Genomic DNA, 25,792 nt, shown 5'->3' with positions numbered 1-25,792 from the left:
TTTTTCCATTTTGCAGGGAATGTCTACATTCTCGTTAGGATGTATTGTACAGTTTTTTTCAGTGTAATTGATTAAAGCCCTGCAATGGAATTCTGGTAGCGAAATAATTGTCGATATTTCATACTTGAACATCTCATCGTAATGGTAATACATATTTTAAAATCTCAATTAAGATAGTGACAGAAGGAGACATTGAATTTTATGTACTTCTTCTCTTTGGTGCGGTATTTTTTAATTTATTCCATTTTTAACACATACAATATTGTTGTGGTCATGTGCCCGGACAGGATCAGGACTGTGGGATACTGATATTCTTTGTTCAGGTTCTGATCTGTGAAATATAGTGCAGGGGTTGCTTTACAGAGAAACAACACTGTATAATTCACCCTGCAGATTTACCAAAACTCCTACTGTATTTCTCCACAAAAGACAAAAATATAACCACTAACACATTTACTAAATTTAGAGATATTCTAACAATCTAAGGTCCTTCAAAAACATCTGTTCCACCTTATTTGTACAGAGGACTCACTTCAGTAAATCAAATCTAGCTTTTACAAATCAAAACAATGGTGTGTTTAAGTGCTGCTGTAAACAGCACCAACTAAAACCTGCTTTAAAGTACTCCATACAGTATCTTGGATAGCTTCTGAACTGCATGTATAGAAGTATAAAAATAGTTTCCTTTACCCCCTGTAACGTGCGATTCTCACTCAAGAAATGCAATATGCCCATGATATCTGCTATGTGAAAGTCGTGATGTATTTTTGTTATTTATATCAGAAATTCACACTGGGTGAGAAATAAACCATTTTGTATGTACTGTACCAGTAAATTTTGGTATGTTTTATGATCTTTGTTTGTATGCCTCCTACATTAATATCATCCAAAGTTTATTTCTATACATTTGGTTAAATCTGAGTTCTACAGAAGGTACCATCCAAGAATTTATCATACAATCATGTGCCAAAATCTTAAAAAATGTGAAGTGGCTTACTAAAGCAGCTGTTAATTGTCTGTGAAGGCAAATATCCCTGTGTCACACCTCCGTTTGAAGAAAACAGAATCCAAAACAATCCTTAGCTTAGATGTTAGTCAGATACGCAGTACAGTAATTGTACAGAGAATATTATAAGTTGCATTGAAGTTGAAATAAAACACAAATAAAGTTTCTCCATTGACATGAGCTGCAATTAATACTAACAACAGGATAAGCAGCTCATGAAAACCTCAACTGCGATAATTATACAGTATATTCTTCTATCTTTGTTAATTTTTGTTTTGTTTTCAAATTAGTTACTGAATTGGAACACATAATTACATCAGTTACACCCAGGAAGTGGTAACAGCCACAGGTAGTAGGTTATTTGTTTTCAAAAGTTTCTTTTATATTCAACAAGCTTAGAAACCAAAAGTAGTTCTCCTCTTATACTGGAGAGATAAAAAATGTCCCTTCTGCTGAGTTCTAATGTTACAGATAATCTTCTGCATTCACCTGTATTACAATTTTATTACCCTATACACAGACCTGGATCCATAGATGAGAAGTGTTATTTAGTGTATTCATTTAATTTATAAACATTCATGTCCAATAATTAATTCTGCCTTGCCTTGTTCAGTTGTGTCATACTGTAAACTTCACATGTTCATTTTAAAAGTAAAAGGAAAAACAGTTAGATCTTCATATGTGCATTTATGTCTGTGCATGATAGCATGTTATCATATACATTTTCACACTGCTGTCCAAATGCTATCATGATTGTAGAAAAAGTGGAGGTATGCTTAAGGTTTTTTTGAGACCGCAAATAAGAATAGTTCTCATAAAGATGACCTGAGATTGTTATATAGTTAACAACTGTACAACCCTTCCTAGAATAATACAAGTAATAAATGTAAAAGATTAAAAAACAAAATCCAAAGGCATGGTCAAAAGGCAAGAGCAAAGATTTGGTACCAGGAGATCAGTCAAAAGGTTTAGAAACACACAGGAGAATACTACTAGAGGCTTCTCAATAGTTGGCATGGGTAGGTGTGTGAGTGATGTTTAAATACTGAAACGAAAGGGATGTGGTTGAATAATTGGTTCGGGAGTGAGAATTTGTGGAATCTAGTGCATGTGGGAATGTGATGGGTACAATTAGGAATGAGATTGTGAAACAGTGGGTTTGGGAATGCATTGCCGTTTGCGAAGGAGAGTGTGGGGCATGACAGGAATACTTTACAATCTCTACTGGTGTCATAGTGCACTACTAGCCCATAGAACATAGGCTGTACATACAGTTAAAATAAAATTTGCCCCAGGAAACGATATTTGCAGTATGGATAAGAACACAGTCTTGGAAGTTTGTTTCAATTTTAATTTCATGTGTATCTTGTGCAAACACAAGTGCCGCTAAGATGAGGTTTGCTGTTTTTATTTACATTAAAGTATGTTCACAATAATGCAATTTTATCTGAACTATGTATTCACAATGCACAGGGAGTTCCTTTGGAATTTCTTAATAGTGATCCAAAAATGTGCTCTGAAATAAATGTCAGTAATTCTTTAGTATCATATTAATAAAGAATTTGTTCAATCTATCTTTAAAAAAGGAAAGAAAAGAGAAGCCTGGTCCAATTTGTGTCATTAAAGTTTAGTCTTCTGTTTCAAAGAATTTTTACACACCTAGAGGGTGTAATATATTGATGCGCTGCTGATACTAAAGCTGTACAGTGTTGTAAATGTCAAGATAACTGAAATTCTTTATTAAAGAGTAATTAAATGATGATAAATTTAGCTTAAAAGATATGCTTGGAGAAAGAATATAGTCATGAAATATACTGTGTCATACAGTGCCCTCCATACTGTATGTCTTCCATGTGAATTTAGCTCTTATTTTATAACTATTGTAACTTAGTTTGAACCTAGCCTATCTCCATTAAATCTTATTGTGTGTGATGAACTGCGTCACTCTAAAAAAGATGTTGACCTCTCTGTCCAGAATTTCAGGACTAGCTAAATGATCTTGAAGACACATCATACCACTACAAAACCTGACTATTTGAAGGATCCATCTCTCAGCTAATTCTTATTGACTCAGATATGACTCAGATTGACAGGATCTGTGGTGGGTCTCTGGCTAATTCTAATCAACCCAAACACTGATGCTTCTCCACCATATTCACAGGCCATTTTACAAGGCTTGTGAAAATCGCAGTTGATGAAGTGGATGGTTTTGGTAACCTTGGCAACTTTCAATAAAATTCCCAGAAGCGATCCTCAGATTAAGCACTAGTAAATTGCATGAAGTGTTGGTGGGCCAATAACTAGCACTCTTCCCTATGCCCTAGAATTTCCAAAGCAGTGATCCAGTACAGTCACCAAGGAAAGTGTGCTATAGGATGTTCCATTCTTCAGAAAATACATGAAATTACTGAACTTTTAGGCAAAAATTGATATGCAATGTCTATTAATTCTACCAAGTTCTTATAAAAACCGTCCTGCCTAGGAATCTTCCTTAATCCCATCTAATGGCAGTGAAAATCTGTTTTCTTTTCTGTGTTGAAGGCCACATTCCACCAGAAATGACTGGTCAATGAAATGCTCTTATTTGAGTCCTCCATGTAAGTGGTGAACTGTCTTGTTTGCCTATCCAAGACTCTAGAGACCCTGCTAGGAGGCACTTTGCGTTGAGATCCAGTTTGCATCGCATGACAGTTCGAATCTTGAGGCGTAAAATGTTGATGTTTCGCTGCCACAGAAAAGGACTCTGGTTTTGTTACAAGTCAAAATGTGTTATGTCTTTTTCTTCTATTGTCAAATGGAACTTTAACAAGTATATGCAGTGGGGGTGTCTGTGATTGATGCTGTTTTGGCTGCCACAAAAACCAACTTTTTCTGCTACTTTCAAATGTGTGATTTCTTTCTCTTCCACTGTTGGTTTGTGGTTAACCGTGGGTATGTAGTGGTGGTTGTAATTAGTTGCTGCTTTCCTCTTTCTCTTTGTTCGGGGAGTGTTGTTCAGAATATCTGTGATTCATAGGACTGCGTGTTCACCATGGACCAATGTCATTCAGACAGGAGAGGGGAATAGCAGATAGTTTTGCTGTTCATTGTATTTCTGTTTTGGTGTCCGCATGATTTGATTTAATGAAGTGCTCCTTCCCGGGAGGGAGGTGCACAGATCTCTGTCAGACGTTAGATTGGATTAGATAGAAGGTTATGGAATGTACTGTAATACTGTTATCTGTAAGTTTATGTAAACAACTATTAGAACTAAACTGAAGGATCACCTACTGTATAAGGAAACAGTATTGTAGGAGGTAGTCTGCATGTACAGTATTTAGAAAAGGTATGTCTTGCTTAACTAACTTGTTACAGTTCTTTAAACAAGTAGCACACACTGAGTATACACTCTGGTCTATTGAGATTTTTAGAAGCTTTTTTGAACGTCATTATAAAAGATTAATTCTCAAATGACAGTCAGCTGTCATTCAGGGAAAAACAAGTGTTTAGACTGAGAATTTGTTAATAGAAAACAGTTCAAATAAGAGGTGAATGTTCAGATTGGTTCATGTCATTATTGGTATATGGCAGGGATCTGTACCAGATCTGCTATTTTTACTCATTTATATCAATGATCTAGATGATGGTATAGTTTTTAAACTAAAGAATTTTGCAGATAATACCAAAAGAAGAAGATTAGCTAATGCTATAGAAGAAGCAAATGAAGTTAAAAAAGATTTGAATAAAGTTGAAGACTGGGCAAACACCTCACACAAGACATTTAATATGCGTAAATGCTGGATATTATATGCAGGTAGCAACATCACAAACATTTAAAGAAAAATAACGCTATAAATACATACTTGGAAACAGTCACCTAGAAGATGATATTTTAAAAAGATATAGGTGTAAATGATGTGTCAACATAAACATCTTCTAGATAATGTGGGTAAGCATTATAAAAAATAAATACTATTTCCCAATATATGTTTAAACAGGTAGAAATAAAAGAATATTGTGCTAAAATTGTACCATGCGCTGATAAGATCACCTTTATAACATTGTGTACAATTTTGTCAAAAGGTTCCAAAAAGGATATTGTTTCTTTAAAATCAGATGAATTCCAGGGTTTAGTAAGACCTCATTTGGAATATTGTCTAATATTTTGATCTCCACATTACTGTGAAAAAGATATTGCTGCACTGAACCATTTTATTCTTGAACACAGACAATTGTTAGGGGCCTCATCCAAGTTCTCAACTCTCACTATTCTCAAAATCCACAGATTTTTATAAACAGATTTTGTATCTACAAATCAAACATCATCTGTACCATTTCTTTTTTACATTCAATTTAATAAACGTCTCATTTACAGCATGGCACTACCTCTCCTAGCTTAAATGAATAAGAACAATTCTATGTTCTTATTCATTTAATTCCCCCTTTAGAAACTTTGCTACAAAAAGGAGCATGGAGGAAAGCTTGTCTCAAAAATAAAAGAACAAATTGGGCTTAAAATAAATGCCACTACCAGGGCTCAGTGGCACAACGGTTAGCATTGCTGTCTCACAGTGCTGGGGCCTTGGGCTCAATTCCAGTCCTTGAGCGCTATCTGCATTGAGTTTGTGTGGGTTTCCTCCCACAGTCCAAAGACATACTGGAAGGTTATCTGGCTTTTGGGAAAACTGGCCCTGGTGTGAATGTGTGCTTGTCTGTGTCTTTGTGTGCCTTTATGTTGACCCAGTGTTGCTTTCTAGATACCCTCTTGTATAGATAACCATGACATCTGCCATGAAACTTTAGTTATTCCCTCTTTTCACCGTTACTTTGCTGTGTGCCTTCCTGTGCAAAGTTCTCTGCAGTTCGTGTAGTAAAAACCATCATGTACTGTATGTTAACGTTTGGGAATAGTATTGAAACTCAGAGTGTCATAGTCTGACTCTTCCTAATGACTTCCTAGCATCAATACAGTAGGTGCTGTAAGTAGGACAGCATCAGACCAATCATTTGTACCTTAAAATAATTTTGTCTTACAATAAGGCTTTTAATTAATCGAACAGCTATTTTCACAGACCTGACATTTTTCTATACCTTTTAAGCAAATTCTCTTTAGTTTGTGTGTCTGAAATGTTTAGGTTCCTTTAACCTTTTTATTCCTCTTGGTGCTTTTACAGCTAAAATACGGATACTAAGGAGATTTTCTTTCCCTGGATTCTGCTGTTCAAAACAAATCTCAGACGGCAGGTTTGGTTAATGATCATTTCTGTTTCTGGTTTGAAAAGGCAGACCCTGTAAGCTCTGTCTGAGGACGATGCGACACCACTGCTTAGTAACCATGGTGCCAGGTTCCTCAAAGGAAGTTAGAAATTCATTGCTTTAAGCTGGAGCTTTTCTGTTCTGTACTGAAACCTCAAGTCTTTATTGCACTTAATCAAGTGTAAGTCAGGAAAGTCCCCACAGATATGATATTTCAGTCGAATCAAAACTTCAGTCAGCTGTGGCATAGTGAGAAAAAATATGCTTTGGCGCAATGAGAAAGAAATTAAAGAATTACCTGGAAGTGCCAGAAAACTGCAGCAGGATTACAATAATGTGTTATATGCACTGTATGTGGTAGAATTCATTGGTTGTTTAGACAGTTTTACTAGTTTTAGTCAAGCTGGAAATTAAATGTAATGAAATGTAATGGAAAATAAATCCAAAATTGAAGGGAGCACTTAATGATAATACATTTTATCCAAACACTTTTTAAAGAAAAAAATGCACTTTGGTGTACAATTTACATCATCATAAAAATATATTTTGAATCAAAATGAACTTCTTTGAAACTGATAGCAAGGAATGATGCTTTGGGGGGGGGAATGCTTAGACATTCATTCCATTGCATTTTTTAAAATGGGCACATTGCAAAATTACTTAGATGTGCTGTGGTAGAGGGTAGCTGGAACTGACAGTTTTAGATAAGGAAACAAGCAAATAAGTTTCAGCTTGGTCCTGCTTTCACCTGAAGTCTTTTCCTTTTAATGGGGAGTCACTAGGGAAATAATCACAGTGTTGGATGCTCTTTATATGACTATGAACCCTACCCGGGATCATGTCTTGTAATTAATAACGCCGAGGTTAGCTTCACTATTGATATTGACATTCAATTACAGATACCAGATTATTTATAGAGTGCATTACAGTGAATTAAATTATACATATTATTTTGGCTGGATTTCCTCATCAGTCTTTCCTATTACAGTACTTTCCATTAGCATTTAAGGGCTTCTTTGACCTATTTGAATGTGAAGACTTTGCTTGGAGAGTAAAGCTGTTGGTCCACTAACTCCAGTCTAAACATCAGCTGCTACATGTCACTTATTTGCAGTACATACCTTAGATTCAGATTGAAGAAAGAAGACACTCGTCCATCTAACAGAGTCATGAACTCACTTTGTAATTAAGAGACATACTGCCATCTATTCTAGAGTTTCTGTAAGTTACTGTATTAAAATTAGTTGTTCAACAAGATATTTTCAAAGTGGTTACCTTAAATATTAAACATAAAGGAATACAGCAGGTTTTTGGAAAAAAATAACAGAAGTTGATGCAGCAATATTGGTGGACTAAAAATGTCTTTGAGGTATATTTATTCTCCTTTCATAACAGTTCCCTCTTTTTTCTCAGAATAAAAAATGATTTTGTTCTACAGAACAAATTAGATTACAATTCAAATCGAGAGACTGTCACGATTATAGTCCCTCCTCCTTAAGGGTGCTCCAAGCCTTTCACTTCAGACTTAATTCTGTGCACCTGACCCCTTTTCCAAGCCCACCTTAAAAGCCAGGCGCTGACGTTCATCCTGGCTCTGCATCTGGTTTCCGCACCATGCGAGTCCGGGACCTGGAAGTGCCTGGTCCCGTTAAGGCTTTAATCTCTGTTCCCGTTCCCTGTCCGCCGGTTCTGACCCGGTTCATGGTTTTGAATTCCTTGTTTTGATGGATCTCCTGGCTTTGGACTTACTCTTGTGTTTTTGGATACCCTCTAAGGATTACTCTCTTGGATTGTTTGCCTCGGCCACACCTCCCCCGTGCACCAGCGCACTTTGGACACGCCCCCCCTGTTTTCAGCCCTGTATTCCTGCATGACGTTTTCCCAGTGTTTCCCCACTTCTTTGGATTGTGTCGTCCGCATAGGGTCCGGAAAGAACTGTTCGTTACAGAGACAGTCATTCATATCACCTTGCTTGTCTGATAATTTAGTATCTACGTGAATCTTAAGAAACAGCTGGATGAAATTTAAAGTGCTCAGAGTTTGGGCCTCAACCACCTGTTTGGGAACCCTGTTCCTTGCTTTTGCTACTGATTGTGAAATCGTTTCCTGAGTTAACCGTATCTTTCCCTCTAAGGATCTTCCTAGCTGGAACAAACCTTCTGTCCATCACCTTAGTTCTAGAAAGGAAGTTGAACTTCCTTAACCTATATGGCAAGTCTTTTTTACAGCACCTGATAGACACCAGCATGAGAATTCCAAACCAATGAGTGCAGAACTCTGTGCTGCTGCAGAATTTGAAAGCACAGAAACTCAGAATTCACAGCACTGCTCTGTAGACATGTTCTTGCCCACAGGAGTATTTCAGCCATGCTAAAATACTGGGTCTTCTCCATTATGTAGAGCTCAGAGGTGGTTTCTTACATGTTTGTAATATATGTTCCTATTGCCAGTGTGGATAACTTTTTTACTTCTTCACCTTATATTTGATTTGTCATGTGTCTATAACTACATTTTTTCTAAAATAATACATTTTGTTCTGTAATTCCCCTGTTGCTATTTATGTTAGCCACTCCCCTATTTTTGTATAATCTGCTACCATCTTGACATTAGCTAAGCAGTTCTCGATCCACTTGTATACATGACCTTGAATTCCTATGACATTTCATGAGATTTGAGAACTGACTTTTCATGGAGGACTGACTGACTTTTGGTCTGAATTTCTCATTTTGTGCTGTACGCTTTAGTTTTATCCACTATCCTTTTGTTGTTTATTAGTAGAATTGTAGAAACATTGCTGATCTTCACATTCTTATAAGTTGGTGTTACAATAGTGACTCCTATTCTGCATAATAGATGACATATCCTAGCTAGGGCTCTATAAATATTATACCACATTTCCTTAAATGTGATATGGTATTTATTGGTTTTAGCCACAAAAGGCCCTCTGGAACTTGTGGTAATTAATGCTAAACCACTCAATACCAAGGGAGCATGTTCTGCAGTATATTAACGTGGGACATGTTATTGATATCTATTGTAAAAACTTTCACTGACTATTCACCTAACATGTTTACTATGTCTTTATCATTGTGACAGGCCTACCTCACCCCAGGGGGCTCATGAGGCCAGAGCACATTGCAAACCCATGACAGAAATACTGTGCAAGGAGATTTGATTCTAGCAAAGCTCTTCAAGACAGACACCAAAAACGACCCTATTCCAACCAACCCAACAGCCACTAACAACATAAATTATTTTATGTACTAAACTTAGTCTAAATTAAACCCATATGAGAATGTCACTCTGCCCTTCAGGAGCTATTTAGTTAATCAATAATGCACCGCTTATGAATCTATTTACACAAAACCGAGGCCTAAACAACCTCTAGTGGCAGGTCAGCTGAAACTAAAACCTGCCATATGTTAAATTGTCATCTTCTATTATTAATTGCCTATTAAATTGTAAAGTATTTACTCCCCCCTTTACAGCTCTGTTACATGTGTAGAACATAAATATGCTTTGCATTACTTTTGTGTCATGGGACATTTTCTTCTGTTATTGGACATACAGACTGAACTGATGTGAAGATCAATGTCAATGCTGGGTGTACTGTAGAATTTAAATCAAGGGATGTTACTACTGCAGAAAGCACTGGTAAGGATTTCATCATCCTGCAATGGCCCTGGGTTCAACTCAAGACTAGTTGTGCTATTTGCATGTTTGTGTGGGTTTCCTCCAGGTGTGCCTGTTTCCTCCCACAGTCTGAAGACACACTGGTGGGATAAGTGGTTTCTGGGAGAACTGGCCCCGGTGTGAGTGTGCGTGTCTGTATTTGTGTCCGTGTGTGCTCTGCAATGGACTTTTGTCCCATCCAGGGTTTCCCCTGCCTCGTGCTTTCATTGTTTGCCGGGATAGGCAACACAAACCCCGAATCAGGACCCTGAATCGGGGAAAAGCAGTTAGAAATTAGAAAAAGGATGGATGGGTGAAACGGACTCTTTGGAATGGTCTAAATGAATTTCTCCAATGATGAAACACAGTAATTTGTTGATTAGTTTCAGGTCTGCCATTGTTCTTTGCTTGTAACTTTTAGGTACTGTAAGCCTTATTTTCAGCTCTTGAACAGAGTATAATGAAGTTCAAGTGGCAATCTTCATCAGTCTCTGAGTTGCAAAGGATCAAGTAGAGGTTAATTTCTCAATGAAACGTAGAAAGAAAGAGAAAAAATACTATAATTATAAGTTCAGCCTACTTCAGGTAGAGGACTCCACTGCCAAAGCACTGAATTTTCTAATGTGAAATTAACCATTGTTCTATTGTACGTTATATTCTTTAGGACTTGCATCAGACTGTTGAGCTGGTCATTCAAGTTTTGGGATCTTCTTCTACGGGAAACCCTTCAAGTGTGAAGTGTGATTAGGGTCATTATCTTCTTTAAATTCCCTGCCGTAATTATAATGCTCCTTACTGTATGGGAGGATTCTCTGCTCTGATGACATCTCTGAACGTCATGAAAACATTCTTTTTTGAATAATGTAATTTATATATTTCTGCCAAAAAACACAGCTTTATAACTCAATACGTTATCACCTCTTAAAGAGTTTGAATGTTTTTTCCATAAAATATTCTTCCCACTCTCTGAAAACGTTTTAACCTTTTTTTCAGTTTTGCATTATGAGTCTGGCAAGAATACACTTAAGATACAACAGCAACATTTGTGTATGATTTTTTGCCAAGACTGTTTTTTTATAATTATTAAGTGCACTTTCCCATTCAAATGAGACTGAGATTAGTAATAGTTTACTTGAATTTTGTCCAGATTTAATAAGTATTAAAGTGCAAAATAATGGAAAGTAACTCTAGTTTAAGGAGTCAAGATTTGAGTACATGTACAAAGTACATTTTTAAAACTGTATCAAATTGAACTTGTCTGATTCAATTTAAATCTTAAATCTCATAGTATTTAACACAAATGTCTATTTTACACTGTACTTTACTATAATAGTATTAAAATTATTAGTTTATAGGGACATTTTATCGGTTCAATTTCCCAAAGTGAGTAATTTTTTATGGTCTGTCTTATGGTATTTTACTTCCATAGAAGGAGTTAGAGAGTTGTAAAGTGTATTAAGTTTTACAGTATTAACTGTAAAAACTGAAATTCATAGCAGCAAAAATTTGTAGAGTAACTGCACCATTTAGTATGGAACTTAGTATTTAGTATCTTTACGTTTCTGCTGTGTGTTAAAAGCAGTGTTGGGAAAATTTATCATTAAAAAGTACAATAATCTATTACAGTTACATGTGTAAGGGATAACTTTTTTTAATTAATAAGAAGTTGGAGAGAATTCCTGTTAAGATGTAAAGTGTCTTGTCACTTAGTAAATATACACACTCTGCATACGCTGTGACTGATGATTTGTACAATTATTTTTCCCCAGCTTCTTGTTCTGATGTGTGTTGGAAACATGACTGAGTCTTTAGATCTGCAAGATGGTACAGTACAGTAGGTAGATGAAAGCAAAATAAATAAAATAACATAATAAAACGTTTAGTGTTTTACAATTGACTGAACAAATTCATTATGAGTAGTAATTATAGTATTGTTATTGTTATTGGATTTTTAAGTAGGAGCTTTGTCACTAAGTGTGGTTTAGGTGGTTAATAACTTTAAATGAGCATTTAAGGACAAACAATTCATGGCAATATAATAAATTAAGGATATTGGCTATGAAGGCTTATTGAAATTAAATTACATTGAGGCATTGCTATTTAACAATTATTGCTATTTAACATTGTATTTAACTAGGTTATACATTTCTCTTAAATCCTATTTGCAACGACGGACATAGGATACACCCTGAGCGGATGCCAGTCCATCACAGGGCAGACGCAGACGCACATACATTCACACCAGGGCCAGTTTTCCCAGAAAATTAACCTTGAATTAACCTACCAGTATGACTTTTGACTGTGGGAGGAAACTGGGGCACCCCGGAGGAAACTCACACGAACAGGGGGAGAATATATGAGTTCCACACAAACAGCACCTCAGGACCAGATCCCAGGGCCCCAGTGTCGTGAGGCAGCAATGCTAACCACTGCACTACCATGCAGCCCAAGAACTTTTATCACTTCTTTATTCTTACTTTTACTAAAATGTTAAATGATTCTATATTTCTGCCAGTTTCACGTATGGAGATTTTCACTGGTTGTCATTACTTTCTTTTTCCCAGGTCTCACAGCAGCAGCTTCCTTGGTATCCCTGGCCTGGGCCTTGGCATCCTACCAGAAAGCGCTCCGTGACTCTCGCGATGACAAAAAGCCCATCAGCTACCTGGCCGTCATCATCCAGTTCTGCTGGCATTTCTTTACCATTGCGGCACGGGTCATCACCTTCGCGCTGTTTGCCTCCGTGTTTCAGCTCTACTTTGGGATCTTCATCGTCCTGCACTGGTGCATCATGACTTTCTGGATCGTCCACTGTGAGACAGAGTTCTGCATCACCAAGTGGGAGGAGATTGTCTTCGATATGGTGGTTGGAATTATCTACATCTTCAGCTGGTTCAACGTGAAGGAGGGGAGGACCCGCTGCCGATTGTTCATCTACTACTTTGTCATCCTTTTAGAGAACACCGCCTTGAGTGCCCTCTGGTACTTGTACCGAGTGCCACAGAGTACTGACGCCTTCGCCATCCCCGCGCTCTGTGTCATCTTCAGCAGCTTCCTGACCGGAATAGTCTTCATGCTCATGTACTATGCCTTCTTTCACCCCAACGGACCCCGGTTCGGGCAGTCGCCAAGCTGCACCCTCGAGGACCCTGCAGCCGCCTTCACGCTGCCGTCCGAGGCGGCCGCCAACACTCTCCGGGCAGTTTCACACAATCGGGGGCCACCGGTCATGGTGCCCGATAGGGATCCCAAATACACCGAGAGGGACGGCTGCGTGCCGGTGTTTCAGGTGAGGCCCACTGCCCCCTCCACGCCATCTTCCCGTGCTCCGCGGATAGAGGAGACCGTCATTAAAATAGACCTGTTCCGGAACAGGTATCCAGCCTGGGAGAGGCACGTGTTGGACAGGAGTATACGGAAGGCCATCCTCGCCTTTGAATGCTCACCGGCTCCTCCCCGGCTGCAGTACAAAGATGATGCTCTGGTTCAAGAGCGGCTGGAGTACGAGACCACACTGTAGCCCCTGGGGATAAACCTACTTTGGAAAATTACTTTAAGAAACATAGAAGAAACACTAGACGATCAACTTGGGTTAACAGCAGGACTGTGGCAATAAGTTACTAGCTCTCTCTATACATAGCATTGGTCCGTGATGTTGATTGTCATGGACTAAAAATAGGCACGAATTCTTAGTTGATTTGAAGGATTTCTTGGTGTTTTTTTAGCGGTTTTTTAAAATTTAGTTTTCTGTTTTTTTAATATTAAAAAATATGTCTGTCAGGGAATACTTAAACCAGTAAGAGGCCATCACATCCATACATACAGTACACCCTCCTAAAACTCCAGATAAAAGGAAGGCATAGCAGTTTCCCTCCGTTGGACCCTGTGTTTCTGTGATCCTGGGAGTTAGAACAAGGGTCATTCCTACAGATCACAAGCCATAGCTTGGAAGCCCAAACTCCAGCTATCTTCTTTATATAACAGAGAACCCAAGATGCTTGTTGTTCTGTGAAAACAGATCGGGATTACCCCCATCTCGACCCTCAGTAGAGGCACAGAAACACTACAACCTCATCCCTGTAGTTGCAAGTATATGGTGATAGAATTATAAATGTGATAACTCTAACGCAACAAAACAAAAAAACTGTTATTTGAAACTAACAGGGGACCAAATTCATAAAAAGAAAATGTGTATGTAAAAACGTTAACTATAGTTACTCTGTCCTTCTTGCAAGACTCATTGCGCTGGCCAGTCTATGTGTGTTGTCAAGACACTATCGGCCACACTCTACTACTAGTGCCAAAAGTTCTCTTACTGTTGGAATTTCTGTACTGGGTTGTCATGGAGTACTGCTACTTAAAGTAGGACTGGATTACCAATTACTTGAATTAACAACTTGGTCAAGGTCCTGAGGAGATACTACGCAAAATACAACGCCTATATGAACTGGCTCAAGGGCAGACTTCATCATGGTACTAACTGTACATTGGAAGAAAGGAGCAGACAGATGAAACCTTTTGGCAGCTTGAATATACATTAAAGCCTCATTTGTCTAACTGCAGCCTGGCCTGGACTACTGGAATCAGACCACAAGTGTACAGAAAACACAAGAGCAAGGAAAGTGTCTTTTTAACTAACTGGCCTAACTACACTCATAACAAAAACAGAAACATGTACAGTAGGACTAAAGATGCAACATTCCTTTTTACCTGGTATGCAATTCTGAAAGCATTTGGTAGGATATATACTGTATAGGACCGCCATTAAGTACAAAAAACAAATGATAATATCTTATGCATTTTGAAGCACTTTTGTGCAACTTGCTGCTCTATTTTAGCCAAGAACAAGCATAGGGCTGAAAGCACTAATGTCATTGTGACTGTCTGCAGCCATCAATCTTAAAAGCAATCATTTCAAGTGAGGATGGATTGTAGCCAACAGGAAGAGAATATGCAGCACAGAGTAATCATTGGAGACTCAAATAAATACAATTCCAAGCAGGACTGTTTTGGATATATATATACATAAAAAGAATGCTGCATCTTTAACACTGAGGAAGATTCTGAAACTGTTGGAACCTTCCTTTTGTTCCATAGCTGCGTTTTAGCTTAGTGTGCTGAGATGCCAACTCAGAAAAAAGTGACACAAGGAAGGAAAACAAGCACAAAAATCTGTCGGAAGGAGAAATCATAGCGCTGTTATTGTTGTCTTTGTCTTGTCAATCAGTTCAATGTGAATTGAAAAGAATAAAAAACAACAGTTTTCTTCACTTATAGTGGCAGTGATTAAATCAGATGTGCAGTGCCTGCTGTCCATGTGGCAGGCAAACTGTGGATATTGATTTGGATGAATTACCTGTTGCAAACATACAAATAATAGGAAATATGCAAGTATGAACCTTTCACAATTTCAGAAACAGAACTGTCTGAAAACAGTTTTACTTCTTTTTTACACATATTTAGTCAAGGCAAGCTGTCGCAGATAGAATTAAGGGTGAAATAAGAGCGTTCGTGGCTGCCTGACTTGTCTAAATATGCACAAGGCAGAATTCAAAGTCTTTTCTAAACTCTTTATGTGAACTAGTCGCACCAAATTAAGTTGCATATTTCCCTGATTTCCTAGTAATTGTTTTGCATTTTTTCCTTGCACATCCTAATTCTGAATAGCATTTTACATTCATGTTTATATACTGTAGACTGACAAGAAACCAACACAATTTGCCTTGACGTGCTTCTTGTTAATGGATTTGTTTGCAGTAATGAAAGGAAATATCAAAGATTTGTCTTTTGGTGGTACTGTATCCTTACAGGGTGCTGATTAAATCCATTTTACTTTTTTGTACGTGATGATAATTTTTAAACCTGGAAATGTGAAGCAGACAATTGTTTAATAGGTGATTTAGTTCTGTACATCCTACTATATAGAAAAAAGAGAAAGAAGAAGACTAATACCTAAGATAAGACTAATGTTTTTCTGCCTGCACCTAAGAAGTCAACTAGCATGACAGAAACCTTAAGTATGTAGCACAGAGTGAATGAAAACTCTGCAAAAGATCTGTTGATTAGGTTGGGGCATTTCTCAGTCATCTCTAGGGTAAATATTTCCACTGAGTGAAAAGCACATCGGTACAGGTGTTGAAAAAGCAGTTTTGAAAGGGGGCTTGCTCTACATGACCAGCAGAAGCTCTGTCCTTTATTACTCACAAACAACAGAAGTTGAATTTCAGTTCTTCCTTTCTCACATTTGTGTTTGAGTGGGAGAGAAGACCGTTATATTTTCTGGAAATGTTTTCTTCAAACCACAGTATTATATGACAAATTCAGGGTGCTTTTCAAAACATTTCACTCTTCATTTGAATTTTCTCCTAATTCTCTAAAATAAATTGTGGATGTTTAAATGTGTAAAATGGTATGGAGATATACAGAATATATATGCATTTAAATATTGTTTTGGGCTTGTATTGAGATTTGAGGTGGTATCGGTATTTTAGTTGGAAGATTTTGCAGTGGAGCAGGAAGTTGTCCTGACGGTGTACTGCATTACAAATGATAATTATACAGTTATTAACCATAATATTATATGTAAATTTCCATAAATTTCAGTTCTTTTTTTAGTTTAATATCACCATTTTGTAGAAAGATCTTACCATGTTGTGATAGATCTAGCTGTGAAAAAAGTACTCATTGGGTGTTCTGTTCGAAAGAAGAAATATCCCTTTTGAAAAATTATTTACTAGCAATGTATCTTCTTTTCCCTTTAAGTGTAGACTTGAGATTTATGTATCCCAATTGACCAATTAAAGCCAGTGGCCATGAGAATGTTATCAAGGAACATATGGTTCTTTGTCTTAGGAACTGCTGTGGTGTAACAGTCACAACTCCCAGAGGTTCCTTAAAGGAACAAGACAAACTTGGGGAAACAGGAACAGTAGTTAAAAGTTATACAAATTAAAAAGTGAGTTTTCCTGATTCAAGAGTCAATGATTCAGAGGTTTCTGGTGGCAGCATTAACAGATTATTACAGTATGTGTCTTCAGAAACACCTATGAAAAGATTTACTAAAAAATAATAAAAAACAACCTTAAATTGTTGCATCAGGAATGATTATGAAGAAGAGCAGGAAACTAAATCTACTGGACTTGAATATTTCATGTTTATTTTAAACAATAAGGCCATTCACTGTAAAAATGGCAAAGACTGATAAAATAAGTGAAAATGAGTATTTGTTGGGCAACTGATTTATTGTTTATTCCAGCACCATTCCTATATTCAACAAAAGGGTTTACAATCCACAGGTACATTTCTATTGGCAGTTTTAACTGAATAAGAATGAATGTTTGCTTTCTTTTAAAAAAATAACATGAAATAATGGAAATATTATGTTATGAAAAAATACAACAGTAATAATTTGGTTTAGATTTTTATTTTACAAATATAATATAGGAACTTTATGTTGTGAGAAGTCAGTGGAGGCCATAACCTTTTTGTAATATCTGTGGCCTTTCATTGTGACTAAACAATGAAAAATGACCTACTGTAAACAACAGCTCAGAAAATAATAAATCACAGAGAGTTAGTGTTTTTATATTTCATTAATATTTTACATAGAGTTCTTTTACACTGAAACTTTCCTTGGTGAATTAAATTCCTTTGGTGCTTTAGTATAAATTATTCTCCTGAATGACCAATGTTTTCCACACCAAAAAATACTATAGTAGAGTCACAGGCTATTACAGAATTGTAAACTACATTTTCAATAGTACTTCAGTAGTCTTCTTCTTTGCTACATGGTTCTGATCTACAATAGCCTGTCTTGTAGCACTCATGATCAGCCTCAAACTCCAGAGTTGTATGATAACATGAAATTGAGCCAAGGCATACAGTATGTGTAATGTCATGACCCTAGTTTACCATTGAGGAACCATTGTTGTGCCAGAGCAATCCTTGGACATGCTGAGTGATTAAAGTAATGGTTTTAACTTCAGATGAAGCGCCTAGGTTTGTCAAATCTCAAAATCCAGTTAATAATAGATCAACGCTAACAAAAATGTGTGTGTGTTTCAGTGTTGTGTGTGTGTGGCAGGGAGGAGTGCTATTGAAAAATCTTATTTCCTGTGACTGTGTATTTTTTAGAGAAAAAGATGTGTTCAGTCTTCTGAAAAGAAGAAAAAAGAAAGCAACCATATGCTCTTCTCCTGAATAAAACTGTTTAAACACAGCCAGGACTCCACTGACTGCCATTAAAGCCAGACTTTCCAAAAAGATCCTCATTTTAACTCGTAGTCTCTGCATGACCTGATTCAGCTTTTTTAACATAATTCCTTTTAGAGGTCAGTGACAGCATGCTTTTGCATACATATTAGCTCTGTATTCCACCAGCATAAAAACATCTTCTCCAATAACAGACTTGTCAATGAGCTCTCCAATAAGTTTAGTGTAAATTTACCATTTCTGATATTTTATACAAGGCAGTGAGGTGCATTCCCAAAATAACTGGCATTTTTGTCAGTCATTAGACTATTTCCATATTGTGATATATATAATGCTCTTAGAATCCTTTTCTTATATACAGTATAATGAAGTTTATAATGACCGTTCAGGAGGGATGACAACAGCCAGGTTCAATCAGGCTCAGCTGCCTGTAATTCATAATCAATCCTAACGTAATTTCCCCACCTCAAACTTTATAAATAATGTACGTGTTCCCCTTCTCTCCCTCGCATACATCCCACCTCCACCCCATCTCCACCTCTGCATCTGCCCTTGGGTCACCCCTCACTGTATATGGGGGTTTAGCCCCCTCGTCCTGTGGCCCGGAGGTCGGCCTTCAGCCAAGTGGGTTAAGCCAAATTTTCACTAAACGCTCAATAATCCTTTCAGTACACTTAATTCTTGGGTATTATTATTCCTCATGAAATATGAATTAGATGAGTAGATTTTTTTTTTTCAATTAGGCTATCCTCTTTTGTATCTAGTGGGCCATAAAAGTGAATTTCATTTTAGACTGAGAACAGGAAATACTGTTCTATGTCCTGTTGTGTTGAACTGTGGGCTTCCTAGTTGGGTTGCTGAGGCCAAATCTTTGGGCTTCTTTCATCTCTGGACAAATGTTTATATTCACTTAGCTACTGAACTAAAAAGCACTCAAGATGGGACAAATGACCTCTTCTCATCTGTGGCCTTTCTTATTCATTTCTACCCTATCTTTAGTTTTGTGGCAAATTTCTTGCTGGTTCGTATAGCCAACAGTATGAGCAATGTTTTATTTCCTTTGGAGATATTCTTTACTGATGATTAATTTCTTTGTGCCTTATCTGACATTTCAAACAGGTAAGAAAATAAGCACATAACATTATTACTTTAGACAGTCTGCACTGCCCACTAAGGCTGCATATAATGGGAGCCTACAGTATGCCGGGAATAGAGGTGTGATGAAGTAACCTACTGCATTGTAAATTCAAAACGTTTGCTGGATTAAAAATGCATTACAAGCTGTGAAGTATTGTGATGCTCAATAAATCATTACAATTGCTCTGTTGGTGTCCCTGCAAAGTTGAACTTAACATCGTTCTGCTGTTAAGCCTGCTTGTTTGTGGAATTACATTATTTTTCCTCTGATTCCACGCAGGTACTGTATGTTCAACAATCAAGTGTCTGAGCCTCAAAAAGACCATTCACATTGACACCAACCAGGGTCGTGTTCCCTCTCACAAGGCATTTATTATCAAGGCATAAAGCATTTTGTGAAGAATAAGAATTGGCTTTGTAATGTTTCCCAGTTGTTCCATAAACTATAAAATTAAAAACAAGATGCTAACCTTTATTCTGATATGTGAACAAAATAATTTATTTTTTAAGATACAAACAACTGCTACACCTGAATTAATATGTCTCTGGCCCATCATGACTATCTACTTTAATATTGGTGCCTAATTTTTGGAGAATTCACTCAGCCTGGTTATAATAGTCTCTACGTATCAGTGCTTGGCCCAAGCGACACTCTTTCCAGAGAAATATGCAAAGAACTAAGGGTGGATCGGGTTCCAGTTAATGTGATATGGATAAGGCACAGAAAGTATGTACATACGATACATATCTAATGTCAGGAAAATATCCAGCTAAATTTCTGTAAAACAAAATGTTTTTCTTCAGAAAGGTACTGTTTTTGGAGGAATAATATAATATACATGTATTTCATAAACTCATCCTCTACTTTGTGGGCATACTAAATGTCTCTTCGTGGCACAAATAATGCATGCAAATGCCTTTCAGTGAGAACCAGGACTGGTTGTGGGTAAGATATATACCACCCTGCGATCCTCTTTGCCTTGTATTTCTAATATGCTGGTTTGGGGATATCGGGTTTCGAATCTGCGGTCTCCGTAGGTTGCAACGTACAGGTGTTTCGCAAAAAATGACATCTTGTGAGAAGCGCATACTGCAAGAATGTACCAGAAAGAGAAAATCACTCCACAAGCAGACAACAGACACTGCAGCACTAATATTTGCATAAACACACACACATATCAAGTCACTCCTATGATAAACTTCAGTTTACACTGCATGATCAACCTGGCAGAACGCCCCCCCCCCAAAAAAAGGAGAAAGTGAGCAGAACGTATCTCCAGTATCTAGAAGTGTCCCATTCTTAGGTTGTAGTAGTTCAGGTGGGTAGCTGCGTCAGCATGCGTAGGCTGCAAAGGAACAAGTAATAGGTTTATTCCATGCTGAAAAAAAGAAGAGAGAAAACACTTTACACTTGTTCCTTTACATTCTTAGGTTGCTGTTCTGTGGTTGAGCAAATAGCAGCTTTAATGGTAATATGTACAGTACATATAATTATACATACTCTGTATTAAAACATCTACCTGTAATTTGGTTTTTCCATCATGACCCTAAAAGTTCTTAGTAAAACTTCCTGTTCCGTGTCATATCATTGTAATCCAATGCATTACAAAAGGCCACACATTCCTTATCAGTTCTCTGCCATGTGATGGCTTCTTCATTTTTTAAAGTCTGGACAAATAAACTGCTCCTTCTAAAAAATGGAGAGCTTTGTCATTTTTACTTACTGTACCTTTGATTGATAGATACTGGTGACAGCTTGCCTTCTTTAACAAACAGAAATGAAACCAAAAGAGCTCTCCTATAAAGCTTTGTAAGCACAGCGGAGCAGACTGCAGTGCAAACTGTATGTCAAAGGTTTCGGGAGGGCCAGGTTCTGCACTGTTATTTTTGCAGTTTGATCTGTTCTTTTCACCTGCTGATGCACAGGGGCAATAGTAGGTTGCTGCCTTCACAGTATAGAGGAAGTTAGGGTGCTAGAAACAGGAAGTAGACACAAAACCCTGAGGATCATAGAGAACAACAAATATTTATGCTTTCTTGCACGCCGTTTTAAAACATATTTTAGTTTTGAAATTTCGGCTTCAGAGCAGTGTAGTATGAGGTCATGTTTGTACACTGAAAAGGTTTTCTGTAATGTTACATTGTTGGCTCCTGCTAATGCACAAAGACTGAGAATTATGCATTTTTCATTTGACAGTGCAATACTGACAATGTATTTGTTTTAACATTCACTCAGGTCATTGTTTTTTTTTTTTCAATTGACTGAATTAAATAGTGTTGAATCTTGCTTTGTATGAAAATCTGAGACACCATATATTTTTTTCCAAACTGTTCAGATCCCAGTCTGTCTCCGACATAAGACTGAATTACTAGTTGTGAATAATTTGCCAGGTTCTGTACTGCTACAAATCTGTGTTCAGACACCACAGCCCCACACATCATTGTATGGAAACATTTCTCTCAGTAATTCCTGGCTGATTAAGATTAATAAATATCTAAATAAAATGGCTTTTGTTGTTGGCATTTAGCTACTGCTGTGATAAATTATACATTGGGTATATCAAAATGTTTGATGTAGTTTTAATTTTAAGTGGCTTAAAATACTGTTTATTAGGTATCAAAGGATGAGTCCATGCCACATAATCAAAAGAAACAGAAACAAATTATTCCTTCTGATACTGATAATCTCTTAATATTCGTAGGCACTGTGCAGGATGTCAGAGTCATTTACTAGTGCAGTGAACTCTGTATTATCCTGTTTCTGTAATGGCCATTATTATAATGACAAGAAAGTTGATGGTGATTTTTTCTGGGAATGATAAAAATACTTTTTTTTTCTACTTTTGCACATCATTAAAGGCACTGACTAAAGTAAACCCTTACAGTTTCCAGTGATTGTCACGATATTAGTCCCCCCTCCTTAAGGGTGCTCCAGCCCTTTCACGTGAGACCTTATTCTGTGCACCTGCTCCCTATTCCCAGCCCACCTTAAAAGCCAGGCGCTGACGCTCATCCGGGCTCTGCATCTGATTTCCATATCGTGCGAGTCCGGGACCTGGAAGCGCCTGGTCTCGTTAAGGTTTTAACCTCTGTTCCCGTTCCCGTTCCCCGTCCGCCGGTTCCGACCCGCCCTTCGTGGTTTTTAATTCTTTGTTCTGATGGATCTCCTGGTTTTGGATTTACCCTTGTGTTTTGGATATTCCCTAAGGATTATTCTTTTGGATTGTTCGCCTCGGCCACACCTCCCCCGTGCACCAGCGCACCTTGGACACGCCCCCCTGTCTTCAGCCCCGTTTTCCTGCATGACGTTTCCCTAGTGTTTCCCCACTCCGTCGGACTGTGTCGTCCGCATAGGGTCCGGAAAGAACTGTTCGTTACAGTGATCTTTACTTGTTTTTATAGTCACCTAAAGCTATATGTTTCCTGCTTTCTAATCCTCAATAACCAATCATAATAAGTCATGCATAGGTCTCTGGTGTGTGGATTTTACATGTTTGAAGGTGTGCCTGGAAGCTCAGTGACTCCAGGATTCACTGCAATAGAGCCAATGAGAAGTAGCCAATCTAGAGTCTCCCTGCATCACTTGGAAACACATCCCATAACATTTCAAATGGCCAAAATATGACACTTTAATTTTTTCAATGCACTGATCTGTTGCCTATGAGTTAGTGACAAAGAATCTGAATGTTGCAATAAAAAAATAGATTTTTTTTATGCAGCTCAGAAATTTCCTTAGCTAGTCTAGGAAATTTTCATTTCTGTTACCTAATTAGCTGAAGGTGTGTGCCAGTCCCAGTGGCTAGGAATTCAAATTAAATAATCAACAAACACATAAAACTAACAGTAGTGGTAGCAGCACCTGGTATTCTATTGATAGTATTCTGCTACCACCGATCTAGAATATACAATAACAAAACTGATATACTTGGAAGCAAACTAGTAACGGGTTTAATATAATTCAATTCTGTTGTACAGTATATTTCAAAGAACATCAGGTCAAATGGCTGAATGGGATATCGTTCTATTCCTGTCGGTGTTTGGAAGATGTTGAGCTCACGAGTCATGAGTCTGGATGACTCCTACGACAAGCAAAAGGATAAGTTTCGAGGGCTACAATTACATATTTATCTTTTTGTGTTTGTCGGACGAAGGTTTTTCGTTTCTTCTGCTCTGCCCTGCCCTGACCATTCCAGTGGTTCTGCAAGAGTATGTGAGCAGGAGAGATGCAGAAATGCTCCATTGACCTGTACTGTATGAGCAGTAACATGCTGGATTGTAGCTCTCCAGACAAATGTGTCTGCATGTGCACCTTGCAAAATTCCCACTTAGCATGTGTGAAAGCATATTTTAGCATTAGTGTATCTAAATATTTGTCTAGTGGTAACATGGCATTGCTACATTCTTATTCTCAATTTTATTCTTTTTCTTTTTCTTATGTAATAGTATATCTGGTGCTTTCCCTTACACATTTTACTTAGCAGTCAATCTGATTGAATCCCCAGCACATTGCAGTTAATTTCTAAAGCTAGATCACTGCTTCATATGGTGTTGTAATATGAGAACTTTAACTCACACTCAGCAGTCTGATACTTTTTGGAAAATACTGGTATACTGATATGCTGATACTGTTACTGGTAAGAGAAAAGGGTGTGTGCTTTTAATAATAAACTCCAACACTGTCAGGGCATGTCATAAAATGAAAAAAGAGTATAGCTCAATCTCGTATATATTTTATATATTATATATTATATACTGTAATATATTATATATACTATATTATATATTATATTAATTGTCATTATATTATTTTTACTTCAACAGATGTGCTATTGATATATTTACAAAATGTCAATCTGTCCCTGAATGTTTAGTGTGAGACTCCAGGATGGATACAGATGGATAGGATGAATATATTTATTAGGCATTTGAGCTGATTTATGTCAAATAGAAAATGAGTGAAACTGAACATAAAATATAAAACAAAAAAGGCTATGGTACCAAGAAGTGCCGTTTTTCTGTGAACTACATTATGTTTTATACACACTTAAATACCTCCATCCTCATGTTTTTGCTTCATAATATGTGATACAGAACAAATGGCACACAGATTCATACAGTCAATATTTATACATTTTCAAAGTGTTTTTGTGCACTCAATCTGTCATTTAAAATAATGACTGTAGTCAAGCCTGAACCAAGGTAATTTTGAATCACTTCATTTTCTTCTTTTGTTTTTGGGTGCTACTGAATAGTTTTACTTCATAATATCTACAGGAATCAGGTTCTAATCTGTCATATCTTAATATTTCACAAAATACTTGGGTGTACCTATAAATACAACAACTCTGAGGGTTTAAAATTATATTTCAGCCTCTCTTCTCTTAGTGCTGCTACCACAGAGCATAATGAGGGCTAGACTTGTAGGCCTATGTGATGGCAATATTATAGATACATTTCCATTTCAAAATTGCAACACATGGCTAGGTCTGTTCTGCTGCCAAAAACATTTTGTGAGCTCAATCACCGCATCCATGGAACAAGCCCAAGTCGCTTTGATCCAGCCAGTGGAAAGGAAGAACTAAACCAGGCCAATTCACATGGTTTTCAAGAGTAATATCGGGATAGAAAATGTCAGATTATTTTTTTTCTTCATGCAGAGTAGTTAATTAATGTCACTGTTAATTATTGTCATTACAACAATTAGGAACATAACACTAACACTATACATCCTACCAAACTTGGACTTCAACTTGTACAGCATTCAGAGCTCTTTAATCAACCAGAAATGTGTCAACCACCATACAAATATTTTATCAAGATAGAATTTATTTACTTTGCTAATTTTGTTTTTAATCACCTCAGTTGTCCGTCTTCTTATAACATTTCGCTTTGCTTTTGTGTCTGCAGTTTTAAGGAGAAAGTTTAATACAGTATGTTGTGCGTGTATCTACCTCAACTTGGTTTGTAGTGACAGAATATCCTTCATTCTATCATTCAGTACTTTAATCAGAGGTTTTATGCATAAAATGATTCTCAGTTTTGAATACAATTAATACCAAACTTAAAAATTATACAGGTAATGCAAAAAGGTCAACATGACTTTCATGCTGAAGGGTATTCTGTCAATTTATATAAGTGCATCCAAAAATTGTCAAAAACCAGGAAACCTGCACTTAAGGACAAGATCACTTCTTGGTTAGAGAGAACCATGCAATCCTGCTGTTACAATAAGCTGCTTATATCTGTTTAATTTGCCTTAAAAAGACTTTTATGCTCTTGTCTCTCTTTTGTCTTGTAAACACTTTCATTTCGTTGAAGTATCCCTGATGGCATGGTTGATGCTATGTGGAACAGAGTAAGTCGATAGATTTCTCGGTTTTTCTGTGTAAAACTGTTCAGTGATATTGATTGTGTTTCAGGATGGTTACTGTGTTTATACTATGTTCCAGTTGTTCAATTTGTATAACATGCCTGATAAAAAAGCAAACATTCAACCACCAGATACAAAAGAGAAGGTCATAAACAAGGAGC

The 25,792-nt window shown here is 37.2% G+C and overlaps 1 protein-coding gene across 1 annotated transcript in view; it reads left to right on the top strand.

The window, feature by feature from the left end:
• Nucleotides 1-13,957, top strand: part of xkr4 (XK related 4) — a 120,781-nt gene extending 106,824 nt beyond the window's left edge. Inside the window, exon 3 of the mRNA XM_088642437.1 lies at nt 12,478-13,957. Within this exon, the coding sequence (XP_088498563.1) occupies nt 12,478-13,433 (956 nt within the window). The 3' untranslated portion in view covers nt 13,434-13,957. The remainder of the gene's footprint in view (nt 1-12,477) is intronic.
• The last annotated feature ends 11,835 nt before the right edge of the window (nt 13,958-25,792 follow it).

This window comes from Lepisosteus platostomus, chromosome 8, assembly GCF_059453375.1.
Source record: "Lepisosteus platostomus isolate fLepPlt1 chromosome 8, fLepPlt1.hap1, whole genome shotgun sequence".
NCBI classification, from domain to species: Eukaryota; Metazoa; Chordata; class Actinopteri; order Semionotiformes; family Lepisosteidae; genus Lepisosteus; species Lepisosteus platostomus.
The sequence above is the reverse complement of the archived record's forward strand: the minus strand, read 5'-3'. Positions and strand labels throughout refer to the sequence as shown.